Raw genomic sequence first — 17,005 nt, forward strand, 5'->3', positions numbered from 1 at the left:
GCCTTTACCTTTGTTAATTAAATATGCTTCTTCTCTGACTCTTTCCTATTTAGTATGGCATGGAAATTGAAAAATTGCATTGTACAGTACAAATTATATAGTCTAATCTCTGCCTCACTGTGGAAGAGAAAAATTGTACAGGCTGCCAACAAATGATTCTTGAGACACATTGATACTATAGTATGTTATGTTTTGATATTCAGTTTTGAGAATGTTTGAATAACTATTGAATTTGTATTACAAGCAGTATGATTGTAACTGAATGTATAAGCTGATAAAAATAATACCAGGTTTATCACGCAATTTAGGAGACAAGGTGTGCTTTGGTGGATGAGTGTTAAGCATGTAAAAAAGTATCAGACAAGCTGGGAGATAAATGTGATCTGGTGGTTCATGGTAGTCTGTGCCATTGCTATGATGAGTCACCACTCCGCTTTTTTCAGATGCACTGAGGAAGTTGTTGTGAGTTCACCAACATCCATATCATCTTTTATTTGATCTCAGTCATAGTACTCATAATCGTTTCTATGCATAATCCTGCTTTTTATACTAAGTAAGTGAATGTCAGAAATACATGCAGCATGGTAGGGGTAAGGGACAGATTGTGCAATGCGGTGGCTGTATGAGGAATGGAATGTTAGCCTTAGTGAATGGAACTTCATTGTATAGTATTGTACATATTATTATCATATTGCTCACTAAATTTCATTAATAAAACTGTATTTAAATAAGTGAACTACCTGTATTTCAACCCCTGGAACACTCATTTATCACTTGGTAGTAAATAATCATCTTTACATGTATTGTGATTATTGCCTGGGAATAATATGGGAGTAATAAGTAAGTGAGAGCTATAATACACTGTACATAACTCACTTAAAATACTGTTCAGCTTCAGTTTGAACAGTGCATGATATTGCCAGCAATCATAACTGGAATAATGGAATACAGTACTGTAACAGATGACTGTAAGATGGGTTTTAAACTAAAATTTTCCCTCCAGCAAAATAAAACTGATTACTGTATGGAATTAACAATGCCATGTAATTTGTAAAAAAGTGCACTATTATCCTTAAAAAAAAAAAAAGTAAAAAAAAAAAGTAGTGACCTGCATGGGCTAGCCACATTATAAAATCCATATCACTCAGTGGATAAACTGATGAGATAAATCACAAATCTTCTTTAAAGGTAATACAAGAGAATCTATTCATACACTAGGCAAGGAAAAAACAAATACATTCCCTAATAATTCTTGCATAAAAATGAAAAGGAACAACAAATTTAGGGTATTCCAGGTACTAGGTAACAAAGCAAAGTTAGTCTGTGCAGTCCATACGGTAACATACTGTACATTTCTGTCCATTCCAGAAGGAATGGACAAAAATGTATGAATCTTCAACTGAATGCCAACTGAAATTATTTATTAAAGCACTGTTCTGGTGTACCATAACTGCCCATTTACCATGCCAACTGTAGGTTGATCATCATATCTGAGTGCATGATAGTTGGATATGGCAAGCAATAGAATTGCTTCTTTTAGGTATTCATGTGATATGCAGATACTGCATCAGTTTCTGTCCACATTTCTCCCAAAAAGCAGTGGATGCCAGCCAGAATAAGTGGGCAGGATCCATAGTATCATTGATTCAAAGAGATTTTCAGCCCTGTTTCATGCTGCACAACTAACCAATAGACCTCTTCCAAGATGCAGGAAGGGTGCTTAACTCGTTTTCAGGTATTGCAGATGGCGAGATTTGCTTCTGAACACCTCATGTATGATCTATCTTTCAGTTCATATGCAGTAACCAGTTACTAAAAGAACTTAAACAGTGTTTACTGTATGTTATATTGTCAGTGTTCAGGTTGTAATTTTCATTGGCTTCATGCATCTATATTGCATGAGGATAACTGTACACCTTTACACCTCTAATACATCTACAGTATTTAAGGTCGTACTAAACTAAGATTCTTTAGTTGAAATGATAGTAGTCTCTACCTTCTTCCAGCTGCAGAGAAGCCAAGTTCTCCTCAAACTTTCCACAGGTCATTCCCTGAAATATTTCATTTGGAACTGGTATATGATCAGACTTATAAAAAGGAATAGAGTGGTATATAACAACAATAACAATAATAATAATAATAAATTATACTTTTAGAAGCTCTGGATATTTATTGCTTACTTGCAGTGTTGCACCCATATGATAAAAATACCTATAGAATCAAAGTAAGTTATTTGCTTATACAGTAAAACCTCACTATAATGGACTACTTGGGGCCCAAGCCATTCCGAAAAAAGCAAATTTCTGATAATAGTGACATCCAGACTTCCCCCTGCTAACCCGGACCTTTTCCGATATATCAGACATCTGTCCAGATTGCACCAACGGTTATTAAACTGTTTTCACTACCATTTCACTACTGTACTGTATTATACATTCACTACAATAATCAAATGGTAGAATATATATAATACTGTACTGTACACTGATAAACATGTCTTTTATTTACCTTATTGTGGTGAACATAGCTGGAAAGGTCAAGCAGTCTGGATTGCTTCTAGCCTTATCAGACTTTTTCCGATATACTGTATAAGAATTTAGTCCGATAGCTCCTCAATTCCGACAGAAGCGAATTCCAGTCTATTGAAGTCCATTATATTGAGGTTTTACTGTATAGCGTACTGTACTGAGTTTCTGACAGGAAAAAATACTGTAATTTTTTCATATACTATGTAATGTTCAGTCTCAAACTGAAGATGCAGGAGTATGATGATCTTACCATTTTCATGCAGATGATTAATGGTGGTTTAACATCCTTGAAATTAATAATTGGAATTTTTGGTCTAGGTGTCTCTGATGATTCTTCATATGTATAATATGATCCAATCTTTTTTACATCAACATCACAAAATGCTGCCACCTTCTTTTGATTCGCTGCCATGAGAGTTCTGTAAAATTTGCGGCCTTGCTTTCCAGCATTCCATATGGAAAACGTCTCCCATTTGCAAAGTACTTGGTTTTGTAGCTCTTGTATCCTCAGATCCCATATTGTGTCCCTGAAAGAAGCATATTAAGAATTTTATATAATCATCATCATCGTCATCTTCATTTTCATCACCTATTGTGAACTACTGTATATACTGTATACCAGTTTATATATCTATATCTATCTATCTATCTATCTATCTATATATATATATATACATATATATATGTGTGTGTGTGTGTGTGAATTTGGCTCTCTAATGTATTGTTTTTGTTTTTTCTTGGAAGAAATGGTTAGCGGGCTCCTGGTTCCTTTTTCCTTGCATAAAAAAAATATATACAGTACAATATACATATATATATATATATATACTCTATATATATATGTTTATATACTGTATATATATACCTGTATATATATATATATATATATATATATATATATATATATATACTGTATATATATATATATGGAGCCTCTGTGGTACAGTGGTAAAGTGTGCGTTTTCGCACACTGGAGAGCAAGAGCTCGCGCCCCGCCAGGGTAAAAAACTTTGGAAGCGTTCTCCTGGCCACATACTGCTTGGCTGTCATGAAGGGGTGCTGTGGTTGAACCAGTATCGCTTACTATAAAACGTATGCTTGCACCCAGTCGGCTTGCACGGGCAGATTACACTTGGTTCACAGACTACACACACATCCAAAGCCACTCCAACACAACAGTTACACTTACAAGCACTTCACACCCTACATACAGTCTCTGCCAGACAGCCTAAGCCACTTGGTAGAGATACATTGCCTGTATCGTCTCCACTTCGGTTGGGATAGGCCGGTCCTGCAGTGGATACTCAAACGGCTGAAGTGTCTCCACCTACGCCTGTGAATTGTCTTGGAACCGCATGTTTGGGGTGAATGAGTCAACTGTTCATACAATAAAGAAGGCAGAATGTAGCATACGGGAGGCAGTGAGGGCTAGTGCACCAGACTGCTGAAGTGTCTTCACCTACGCCTGTGCTTGTCAGGTTTCAGTTTTAAATTTCTTACATTTTTGTTGTTTTTAATACTTTATGCTAGTTTATAAGGTGTATGTAGTGCATAAACAGTATTATTCAGATGTAATATACGTATAGACATGCGTAATTATGTGCACACAAGGGCAGAACATATACGTGAATTTACCACATACGCGAAGGGTCTGGGAACCTAACCCTTGCGTGAATTAAGGGCTTACCTGTATATATATATATATATATATATATATATATACATACAAACAAACATAAACCCTTGATACACAGAACCCTCTTTTAATGAATTTCATTTTTAATGACCATCCTGAGCTGGGCGCAGGTTGAAGAAAATACAACCAAAGGAAAACAATGCCAGAGCTGACCTGATGCATAGGAGTATTGGTTAACTCTTGCATTAGAAAGCTGGACAGAAGATGGGTAAGAGTTTGCTGCCAGACAAGTGTTTTATATGCCTGCTGTAATGGGGGAGGGATGCAAGCAGACAGTTCAGAAAAGCAATGACCACTGAAGCGGTAACAGAAAAGAGACAAAGACGCAACCGTGTGGTGACGAGAGCGAGGTTGATGGAAGTCACTGGGGGAGTTTGGACTGCAAATGAAGAGTTAAGGGGAAGTATGAGATTGAATGTACTAGTGTTGTGATGAGAAGAGGGAGATTGGGATGGTTTGGGCATGTGGAGAGAATGGAGGATGACAATGGGAGCAGTGGGTGAGAGGTGTGAACGTTAAGGGTAGAGTTGAGAGATTACTTTTAGTGGACAAGAGCACTTGGAGAGCCTGAATGGTGGGAAAGAGTTAGCATGGAGGTTATGAGACCCCTGCATGAAAGGCAGGCCTTATGTGGTATGGAAGAGATTGGAACAATATGGTGGTGATTGTAAAAATGGAGAAAGAGGAGTGTTTGAGAGTGTGAGTATGCTGTGTGAGGATAAAGTAGCAGAGAGGCACTTCTGTCATGACCATCTTTTGTCAGGGGGTTCCCTGGAGGAAACAAGATGGTGATGACGATGATGATGAATGTATCACAATAAGCAGTTCTGAATGTCTTTCCATGCCATCTTGTAACAGTGGAAATTATTAAGACTGCCACACTGCTTAGAAAGCCACAGACAGTTGCTCTACACAGAGACTCCACTTTAAATGTTAATATATAGCTGACAGAAAATCTGACATGGGAATTTCAAATATGCATGGTTACTTACTCATGAACAGAGAAGGTGGCTGCTTGAGGATGGTACCTGTAGACAAGTAACTCCTCATCCACCCGTAAAACCTGTCCATTGGCACGAATGTGGCTGTAGAAGAATATCAAATCTTCAGGTGTTCCTCTACCTCCTTCACTGAATCCATTTACTCTGCATAAGAAACAAATAATAAAAAAATAATCATGAATGTGCTGTGTGTTTTAGCAAATGAAAAGAGGTCAAGGAAGTGGATGTGCTTCCTAACAAACTATTAATTTGGCAATCTTTATTTATTTCTTAGTTTTTGAGGCACAAGGACTATACATTTTGCTTCCTACTGTATATTTATTTATTTTTTTCTTGAGTCCAATACTGGCTGTAGGAGATAGGTGCAATACAGTGCTATGCTAACATGAGACTTGTATATTTGCTTATTTGTTTTAGAGGAAGCTTTAACCCTTGCTTATGCTTGACCACACTGGTACTTCATATAAGTTACAAGTTGGCAGGTTATGGTAATAAATAGGACAAAATTCCTTTCTGCATTGGTTACATAATGGTTCTTTACTTAGATTTCATAGACATTGTTTGCTTCTTGCAAAGGGGCACTCCTAGCAGCCAAAAGCTTAATAGATGCAAGTCTAAGTGGTAAAGGACACAACATCTTACCCCACAACTATACCTAAAAGCATAAGCATTCTTACAACAAACCTTCATTGCAGTAGCCACCTCATGCTGTACAAGATTTTCACCTACGGGCACAAGCCTCAGGATCTATGTATATATGAGGTGCTGACAATAGAAGGGACATACAGTATACAGTATGCCATTTTCTCTGGTTTTTAAGCAGGCTCACTCCATCACCATATAATTCAAGAAGGGCATAGCTGCAGTACAAACCATTCAATATTAACCCATAAAGCAGTCAACTTAAGGGACAGTGTTTCCTAGCAGCACTGGGCAGATGGAGTTGCTTGTCTCTGGTTGTTCACACACTCAAGAGACTCACCAGCAAGATCAGTCCTTTCATGCCCAACAATCTTTACATGCTCTACCCGACACACTGCACACATGAAATCAGCATTATGACAGTCAACTTCTAATACCACTACATCTCCTAGATTCCTATGCACCCATTTATCACAAACACTGCACAAAATGGAATTACTTCCCACACCCTTGTGGCAAACTACACATAGCCATTCTCCCTCATCTTTCACAGTACTGCCACCAAACCTAGATACCACCTGCTTTGTTTTATTTGCATTTAGCCATTCTCCCTCTTCTTTAACAGTACTGCCACCAAACCTAGATACCATCTCCTTTGTTTTAATTGCATTTACTCTTAACCCCTAGTGTCCCATACCATCTCTCCACTTCCTAAATCTTTCCTCTGCCTCCTATCATTCTCTACAGTCAACATCAAATCATCGGCATACAACATCTCCCAAGGAAGTCCATATCTGAAGTCATGTGGGTGGACTTCAAGTACCATGACAAACAATAAGGGCTCAAGACTGACCCCTGGTGCACACCAACATTCTCAGCAAACTCATCACTCGAATCTCCATTCACTCTCACCTAGGTGCAAGCACTCACATACATAGCCATAACCACTCTCATCAGCCACCTCTTGATCTCAGGCTTTCTCCTTGCCCACTTCACCACCATCCTAGGGACTCTGTCAAAGACCTTCTCCAAATCAACAAAAACAACGTACAGATCCCTTTTCTTTCCTGTACAGTAAACCCTCGATATAACGAACCCTTTTATAGCAAACTTTGGATATAACAACCCACCATTTCTAGAGTGAACTTCCGCCAGATATAGAAACCTTTGGTTGCTATATCTGGTGGAAGTTCACTCCCTGGCATGGTATGTGTACTGTAACAGTACTACCTTACATTATAGGCATTGTATTTATATGTACAACTTCATACAGGACAATATTTACTGTACATGTACTGTATAACTGTATAAACCATTGAATTCTCCATGTGAAATTTCATAGAGTAAGTGGTGGTTGCTCACGTAGGACTGAATGACTCCATGGATATAACGACCTTAGGTCGGTAATCCCTTGGTTAATAACAACCATTGGATATAGCGAACTTTTGGATATAACGACCCACCCCCTCCCCCCAGTTAGTTCGTTATATTGAGGGTTTACTGTATACTGTATATTTTCCTGAAGCTGTCGAACAATGAATATGGCACCAGCGGTCTCTTTGTCTGGCATAAATCCAAATTGCATCTCACTGACATTCACTCTTTTTCTAATCATACCTTCTAGAACTCTCTCCATTATCTTCAATATCTGGTCCAAAATTTATATGCCACCACAATTTCCTCTTTCCAGGGAATCACCCTTCCCCTTGTACACATTTATAATCATACTCTTCAGCCAGCAGCCATGGCTCAGTAGATTAGAGTGCTCTGCTCTGACCAAAGGGTCAGAGGATCGAATCCACCCAAGGGTCATTGGTAGACATCAGGAAGGGCATCTGGTCAAAAAAATGTTACACAAGCTCCAATCCAAAGTCCTCTACCCAGAGGCAACACCTTAGCCCTTTGGGGATATCTGGCGTAAAACCATTTTTTTTCTCTCTCTCTTCAGCCAGTCATCTGACAAAACACTCATATATAATTGAATTTTTCAAATCAGTAACTAACCCCATTCCTATATCTCTTGAGGCCTTCAGCATTTCAGCAGTCAACCCAGACACACTTGCTACCTTCCCAACAGCATCCTGCCTATTGCCCTGCTCACAGCAGCAGTGTCAATCAAAGGCCAGGGGCCAAACATTTAATCCTCTGACTCGAAACTTTCTCTGTTTGGTTCAAACTCCTAATTCCGTAGCCGGTTATGATGCTGTCCCTCTAGGTGTCTTTTATATTCTCACTGTTCAGCACTACCCTTCCTTCAACATTCTTCACACATTGCTCACCTACGACATCCCTGTTTTCCCTCTTCATCTCATCTGTCACCTTAAATACCATATTCTTTCTTTCAGCACTACTTAGGCTATACAGCAATAGACTCTGAGACTCAGATTTTGCCTTGTATACCTCCTGGCAGGCCCTACACTTGGCAGCCAAGTATTCCTTTCTGTTACCATCCCTTTTCCATTCCAGGATGAGTCTTCTTTTCTCTTTAACTGCAGTTTCTGCACACTCATCCCACTATCATATTACCATATGTCTTGGAGGACCCCTTGTCTATCCAGACACTGAATCAGTAACTCTAAGAAAATTATTCTTGAGAGCTCTGGACTGCTCACTATCACTTCTGTCAACGTTTCTCTGTTCAGTTACTGCTCTAGTGGTCTCACTATACTGCAGATGGCATCCCTTGCTGCTTGGTTTTTTAACTTCTATATTTTCCTCCTGGGTGCATAGGTACTCTTCTTCATCATCCACTCTTTCAGCACCATGTCACATATCAGTAATTTGTGTTGCTGTGCACACTTATCACTCCCTATAACTTTAACTTCCTTCACCACTGACCTCTTATCAGCCATCCTGACTGGAAAATAGTCAGTCTGGCTACTACTGTCCTCAGACTTATTATGTAATCAACCTAATCGCTCCTTTCCTAAAATGGGTGTTGCATACAATCATTTTCATTGTCTCCCAAAACTCTGATTATCCTTTCTTATTCCACATTCCTCATACCATATGGGCATCCCCCATGCACCCCTTCATATCCCTGATCTGCTTCACCCACAAGACCATTTAAATCCCCACCCAAAATTACAATTTCATCATCCCCCATACCACCAACTACACGTGTCATCCCAGAATCTATCATTTTCATCACTGTCCAAGCCAACCCATGGAGAATATGCCAATATAACTAAAATTATAAGTTTACCAGCAGTATTTTCACTGTTATAATCTGTGCATTTACCCTCATTACATTTATGACACATTACACCCATTTTTCCTCAACCAGGATACCCACACCACCATATCCATTTATACCTCCCTGCCAAAATAGCTTATACCTACAGTATTTTAAAGCAATCATCCTACCTGACCCTTTCCTGAACCTGGCAACAGACATCCACCCCCCTCCTACTCACAGTCTCTGTCACTTCCCCTTCTGTACCCTTCAAACTACCCACATTTCATGATGCATCTCTAAACCTCTTAGGTGATTTCATTTCCATCAGATTGCTTTTAATACTTTGCTTTAAATTTCTGTCATAAGTCAGATAAATAAAGGAGGAGACAAACAACAGGACCCACTCACTCACACAATTCCAAGTCCAGGCATAGGACCAGGGACCCATAGCCAACCAGCTGTGGTCAGTGACTGTGGCAATGGCCCCAGTGTACCCTGCCAGTACAGCTACAGAGACGCCCTCCAAGCACGTCTTGACACTGTAATTGCCCCGCCATTATACACCCACTGATAGGGCAGCGTCCTGAGGCACTACTCCTAGGTTCGGACCCCTTTCTATCGCGTGGAAGCAGCAGCCTGGGAACTGCAATATCCTGTACCTTCTAGCAAAGATCCAAGCCCCATCCCAACCCAGCCCCAAAAATGTGCTGGTAAAGCCTGTGCCACACCCTCCCTCAGGTTTGCCACTAGATAACAGGGTCAAAGGTTTCTGGCTGCATGCCCTTGCTGGTGCCAACCCCTACTGACATAGTAGGGTATATTGTGTGGTATGTATAGTGGACGTAGGGTTGTGCATAAGATAGAGAAAAGTGTTTCGAAGAGTATGCTGGCCTACCCTCCAAGTTAGCATCACACTAAAAATGGTCAGCAATGGGAGATGGTCGGGGTAACCTGATGGATAGTGAAAAAGGAGCTCCAGTTCTCCCTATCAGCAGCATTCCCATTGTCCTTGGGAGTACCAACTAACTGGCTGGTGCTACAGCCTACTCCTTATAGAGTATCTTAGAGACTCCTTCCTGATGCAATTTTTGGTCAGTATATTTATGTTTCTCTTGTCTTCAGATTATTATATATCACAGTGATATGGATAGGGATGCTGAATATCAGTGATACGACACAATAAAGTGAGTATAAAAGTTGTGGCATTCGTTATAATTCAGTGACGTAATTTACTTCCTACCCAATATATGAGTTGTAATCTGTACATGATAATTTAGGAGTGTATGGTACATTAAAAGCATATATGGCATATCACATCCACACTAACTTGTTTTTATGATTTTCTTTATTTAGCTGTAAGAAGATCCACGGTTACTTATTTATTATGCTGCATACATACTGAAATATAGGTAATGTAGTGCATTAGAACACCCAGATAATGTTAGGACACTAATTTATCATAACACACTACATATGGTAATAGCTACTGATGTAAATACTGTTAATATGTAATACAGAGGTTTGAAGAATGTCGTGCCTAAGCTCGAGAGATCTGAAGGAAACAGCAAAGCACATTCTAGCTAGGGAATTTTGCAGACAGCATAGTATGGCACCGGATGGGAAACTCAGCAGTTGTGGAAAGTTCTTTCATACATGCCCTCACGCATGACCCAACCAGTCACATACAGGGGATTTTGGAGAGACAGGGCAGAAGGGGTTAGGAGAGAAGAGGCATGGTGGGAATGGCAGGAACAGTGGCCATGGAGTTAGCTAGCATAACTCCTCTCGCCTCAGTACTGCTCATGTGAAGAAAACTTCCTCTGGGGAATAAAACTGCAGTCAAACCCCAAACTCATCTTTATCTCTCTCCTGCCATCCACGACAAGAACAGCTCGAACATTCTCCCCTCTTAAAATCCCTACGTTCTAACACATTTTTGGAACCGCTCCAGGACACATGTTCTCCCGCCATCCACGACAGGAACGTCACACTGCCTGTTTGCTTTTTTTTTTTTTTTTCTAACTCTGTTATCCTCAATAACCCTATCTTAATCGTTACTTCATTACTTAATTGTACAGGCAAAAAGAAGAGATTTAAATTATGTGCTTTTACAAATAATGAATTTGAAATGAAGGAAAAAAATGAAAATGAAAGGAAACAGACAATAATGCGGGCAAATGAGAAGTCTGTTGTGAATGATGTTCCTAAAATTCAGCAATAGGTCATGGTGAAAGGACACCTTTGTTTTTCCATCTGTTGCAGAGTAGGAAGTAACTGCAGGCAGTTCAGTGAAGGGGATTTTCCCAATATCTACAAGATGAGGAACCAAAATACTTGCTAGCTTAGTAAAATTTCCCTTCTCTCTTTTACAATTCAGTATTCATTAATGTAAGGGAATATGATTTAGAAACATGATTTTCCAGTCTAATATTTTCTTTCTGTCTTCCAAGAAATTAGCATAGCAAATGCAGGAAATATTTAATTGATTTACGTGTTTATGTGGACGTTAAATATTATTTTGGTGATGCCTATAAGTCTATATGGGCCATCACCTCCAAGTGATGGTCCATACAAAGCATTATCCTATATTTTTTCCAGTACACTATGTTGCAAATATTGCATCTACCTAAACTAGTTCTAAAGAGAGGCAACTATCACAAGTTTTGCCAAGTTTTTTGTTTTCCCAGCACTTTTCAAACTTTATATACATATTTTTCCACTAGTAGCATGATCCAAGGCAACTCCACTCTACTGTATTTTCTTGCAAGAGGAAGTTTAGTCATTAACCCATCAAGAATAATTCAACCTTTAATAAACAGTGGCATATATTAACTGCATACTGCATGTGATTCTGGTTTGAGTGTTTCTCCAGACTCATGTGCCATGTAATTCCACCCCAATCATGTACTGTACTGTACTTGATAATTTCATATTCAATTATTATTGCTGCTGTTGCTCAATAATGAGAGGGCCTGGCCCAGCATATCTGCTGACCACAGGTAAGCAGCTGTTCCTATGAGGTCATCCCAAAGGTTCCCTACCTTGTTGAAGTGTCTGTAATTTACTGTGGCATGTGTTGTGCACTATTCCATAATGTGGGTTATACTGAAGTTTTCCTTGCCAATGGTGATATATTGTTAGGTCACATTAGATGTCTCCTGATGATCAAGGGTTAAACAGAGGGTTTATCATCATTCCATGTGATTTATTGTATTGGTATGTTCTACTTCCATAACACATGAGCATCGATCAATGACTGTAGGCACTGTAGAACTGTTGATTCTATCCCCCATGTGCAACCACTGGCTCTCAACCTTTGATTCAAGTTCTGTTATTTTGTACGGAAGAAAGCCCTCCTCGCGCTCTACCAGAATTTGCAGGTGTCTGAAGAGACCTTTAAGGTGAAAGAAGAAAAAAGTTTATTTTTCTTTGTGGACAGAATGCAAAGACACACAGCAAATGGTTTCCTACTAAAACAGGTAGAAACTGCACGAATCCTTTCCTTCTGCCCAACAAAATCAACTTCTAGTTGTTGAGACAAGAACCTGGGGAATTAAATAGTGTACACTTCATAGTTCTGTCAAAGGAAAGTACCAGTGAGTCTGAGATCTTTTAACTTATGCTGTAAACTACTCTTCCCTCAGTTCTGGCTAACAGTTTAGTTACATCCCTCATCCATGTTGCTCATAGTTAGGTTAGAACTTTACAGTAATGATACAAGGTTATTCACTACTCTTAGGCCCCAAACTAATGCTAATATTTTTGTCATAAAAGATTCAAGTCATGAACCTGGTGCTTCATACTGGTGAAAGTTCACCATAAGTTATCCTGTGGGATAGCAGCACTTCCCTATTATTTTGTTGTTTTAGTTCATTGAGTGTGTGAGGCTTGTTTTTACATACTTTTCTTTTACAGCGATACCAGAGGAAACAATGCAGGTGGAGATGAGTTAAGAGACTTAAGATCATGTGATTAGTTACAAAGTAGAACATCATCAACAGTGGAGTAACCCAAATGATGGCCACTCAGCACTGCACTGGTGGGAAAAGGACATTTGATTTCCCGTGAATGTCTTAAATTCAACTGTTGAAGAGTTTCTCATATACTGTATTTTACAAAAAGTACATATTCCGAAGTGTGCAAGCACGGAGTGTCATGCAAACTGAGTCTTTATTAAGGAATGTACAATACTGGCCTTATTCAGGGGCCTCAGGGTAGTGAATCACCCTATATGTCTAGTGAATCACTGTGTATGTCTAAACAACCTATGTCTTCAGGTGGCTCTGATACTCCATCACTGGAAATTAGGTTATAAAAAGGCTGTTTTCTATGAAGATGCAATTAAAACACTAATTTAAATGTCAACATATATAAAATTACTAGATGTAGGAGGATCTAAAAATTGCCAAAAGCTATGACAATTGATGCTTTTCAAGCCTGTCATCTGAAAATCTTTAGTGAGTGGGTGACGGACAGCCTGGTTCCTAGAGATGCTCCTGCATTTCAAAACCTAATGTTATGGCATTCTATATCTTAAAGCATAACCTGTTACTAAATGCTCACAGTTCTGCATAGTAAAATGAATGATTGTTTTAATGTTTAAACCACATCAGATTCACCAAGGATGAGATGGAGGGATGGAGTTGAGAGGTATATGAGAGAGGGGTGTGTGAGCTGGAAGTAGGGTAGTGAAATGGCGGGGGACAGGGCGAAGTGGAGGCAATTTGTTTGTGACCACCCCGTACGGGATTAAGGCATCTGGCAATAGATAGACAGATAGATAGATTCACCTATTTACTAAGAATGTAGCAAAACAGCTTACCCTGTACTGTATATGATACTCTGAAGTTAATCTGACTTCCAGTAACACATATTATGGTTCAGGTACATCCCCTATCAACATAAAACCAGTTATTACTAAGGTACCTTAATAAAACTGTCACACTAACTGCTCTTCAAGATTAACCTGTCAAATATGCTGCGATGGCAAAACCAAGTTGGCATGATGATTGTTGGTCCATGTGAGGTGTAGATCTGAAGAAGGAGCTGTGAGGGTGTGAGGGAGTTGGCCCAGTGGGTGTAGCGTGGAGTAGAATCAGCAGGATCCCGAATAAACCGGCAACCGATGATCTTTAGGAATGACAAGAATGGTAGATGAGGAATTCTGAACTTGTATAATAAAGATAAAATTACTGCTTATGTTGCTGGCCACATTAAATATTTTATCAGACTGCAAAGGAAAGATACCCTCACAAGATACCATGAACTTTGTAATGCCATGTAAATTACAAATAAGTTTCATATTCTGTACTTTTTATAAAGGATAATGACTGAGTGAAAGTAAGCAGTGGAATGAAACTATGTGCAACTGATGTAATAAAAAGGTGTGTAAGGCAGTGACTTAACCCAAGGTACGTCTGTATGTATTTTTTCCTTCACTTCTCTTTTGGCAAGTGCCAAGCCCTTTATAGGACAGTTAACAGATGGACTAATCTCTAAATAAGTGGCACTCCAGAGATAGAATGAAAAAGGCAGATGGAGACGATGGAGAGATGATATTATGAGATTTGCCAGACAGCTTGGAACAAGGGAACAACCAATGAGTAAGAGTGGAAAAAGATGGGAGAGGCAATTCTTGTGCAATGGACTGACCATTCTGATGAAGATGATATGATACTTAACAGCATGTTTCAAGAGTCATATAAACACTAAACATGATACAGTCAGTACTCATTTTACTATTATTTTTAAGCGGAAAAGCAATACAGTACTGTATTTAAGTTAAATACATACCTTATGTATGTAACATGAAGTTACACAATTTGTTTTTATCTACTGGAAAGGATATATTGCATACAAATGAGAATATACAGGTACTTACTGCATTGTGGTTATGATAAGCCAGGTCATATTGCTTTTGTATCCGTGTTGGCATCATTAGGTCATCCTGTAAGTCAGTTCAGCTTTATTAAAACTTCATGAACACAGAATCTCTTGATAATATAAGTAAATTATGACAGTGTCGCATCAACTATGCATGTAACAACTGTACAGGTGTATGGTGTGTTAGAGAACTTTATATTAATTAATGTAGAACTTACATTTTTAGTTACAACAGACATACCTCTAATTATCATTTTACTGTATGTGCTGAACAATGTGCAATAATTTTTGAAGGATGGAAAAAAGTCATGACTTTTTTTTTTTTTTTTTTTTTTTTTTGTGCATTCACATTTTAAATTTGTTAATATCACTATATTTTAACATATAAAGGAAAAGAACAGAGACTGATTGTTAAGGAGGAGAAAAGGAAGAAGCAATAATAAGGCAAAGAAGGGAAGGAAATCCAGAACAACTAAGGCAGTTTACTATCAGTCTTGTAAGAACTGCCTGCTGCCTGCTATTTTCATTTCAATGAAACTTACAGCAATACTTACCTACCTTTGCAACTAGGACGATGAGAGCTTTTTGTAGCAGTCTATTTTCAGTGATAAATTACAGCATATCTATTACAGGTACACAGTCACTATTAACTTGATGACTCTGGTCACTAAATAACCACAGTTTCTGTCTGTCTGTCCATGAGCTTTAAACCAAGAGTTTGGTGAATGCTTACCTTAACTGCTATCTTTATCAACTACACAGTTGCCATTATCATTACAGCTCAAGGCATGACATGGCCACAGTCAGGCCAAAACTGAAGCAGCTATAAGCCTTAAGCAACCAATCACAGCCTTGAACAAAGATATTATGGCCCAGATCTATTGCTCTTCCTGGATATTAGGGAAACTTGAAAATCTGCCTATATTAAATTAGAGATCAACTGTGGTAAGACACAAAACATTACAGTTTGTGAAATCAAAGGAACCACACTGTAGATCTTACCGCATCCAGAAAACAAAGGAACTTCCCACAGCTTTGCTGAACTGCCTTGTTTTTTGCATATCCAACTGTGAACATGAAAATTTACAAATAGCTTACAAGTGCTCATTAACCATTGACTATAATAATTGAGAAACTCTAAAAACTTCTGAAGTACAAAATGTATGAAGATGTCTTTTGTAAACACATGAATAATGTTATTGTGCATACTAACACGGATATACAGATCCTTAGGTTATAGGCATAACTGGTACCGAACATGGTACATGATACTGAAAAGGGCAATAACAAAAGCACGGAACCTATGAGACTCATCATAATTGGTACCAAGCAACCCAACTGCATGCCCAAATTTTCCCTTTTCTGATGGTTTAGAATCGCTGGTCAACAGGCTGGATAACAATGTGGTGTTGGCTAGCAGGAACAAAGTCTTGCTTCATCCATCCTTGCTGCAGAGTCTGGTGGAGGAAGGATGGGCTGGTGCACTGTCCAACAGCAGCACTGTCTTCATGTTATCAGGACTGATACCATACCTTTTATGGTGCTGCCTCATAGAAGGGTCAAGGCTGTGGTGGAGCCAGTCATTAACCCCTTCGTTGTGAGGGTGACTAATCTTGCGTATTACCGTGTACAAGGCTTCCCCCCCCCTCATTCCCCCACACTACTTTTCCAGGGAAAAGCTGCTATCTTGCAAAAATAGCTATGGTGTTTTGTATGTTTGTGTATATGTGTGTCTGTGAGTATACACCTATGTGTGTAAGACTGAATCTGTCACTGGTTGTGCTTGTAATAAAAATAATATAAATTGAAAAATATTTTTGAGTAGGTTTATTATAAAAATTACAGTGCAGTGAAAGATTAAAGATTACCCGTTATATATATACAAATTAATTCAATGTACTTACCTATTAGAAATGTTTCCTCCGAACTCAAATCTAGGCCTACATTTTCTTGGCCTTCTAACCCGTGCTTGGCCCAGGCTGTGACATATCTTGGCTGTACCACTGACGATAGTGTACAACATACTTCTGCTCCAGTACATGTAAATGCAAGGTAATTTTGTTATTCCCATGGAAAC

At 38.9% G+C, this 17,005-nt stretch overlaps 1 protein-coding gene across 1 annotated transcript in view; it reads right to left on the bottom strand.

The window, feature by feature from the left end:
- Positions 1-1,862: 1,862 nt before the first annotated feature.
- Positions 1,863-17,005, bottom strand: part of LOC145401410 (queuosine-tRNA galactosyltransferase-like) — a 28,522-nt gene continuing 13,379 nt past the window's right edge. Inside the window, exons 4-9 of the mRNA XM_080273747.1 lie at positions 15,931-15,995; positions 14,927-14,992; positions 14,012-14,175; positions 5,217-5,369; positions 2,779-3,055; positions 1,863-2,051 (exon numbers count right to left, since the gene is read on the bottom strand). Of these exons, the coding sequence (XP_080129873.1) occupies positions 1,971-2,051; positions 2,779-3,055; positions 5,217-5,369; positions 14,012-14,175; positions 14,927-14,992; positions 15,931-15,995 (806 nt within the window). The 3' untranslated portion in view covers positions 1,863-1,970. The remainder of the gene's footprint in view (positions 2,052-2,778; positions 3,056-5,216; positions 5,370-14,011; positions 14,176-14,926; positions 14,993-15,930; positions 15,996-17,005) is intronic.

This window comes from Coenobita brevimanus, chromosome 55 (genome assembly GCF_032717465.1).
Source record: "Coenobita brevimanus isolate Jiangsu-jjx chromosome 55, ASM3271746v2, whole genome shotgun sequence".
NCBI classification, from domain to species: domain Eukaryota; kingdom Metazoa; phylum Arthropoda; class Malacostraca; order Decapoda; family Coenobitidae; genus Coenobita; species Coenobita brevimanus.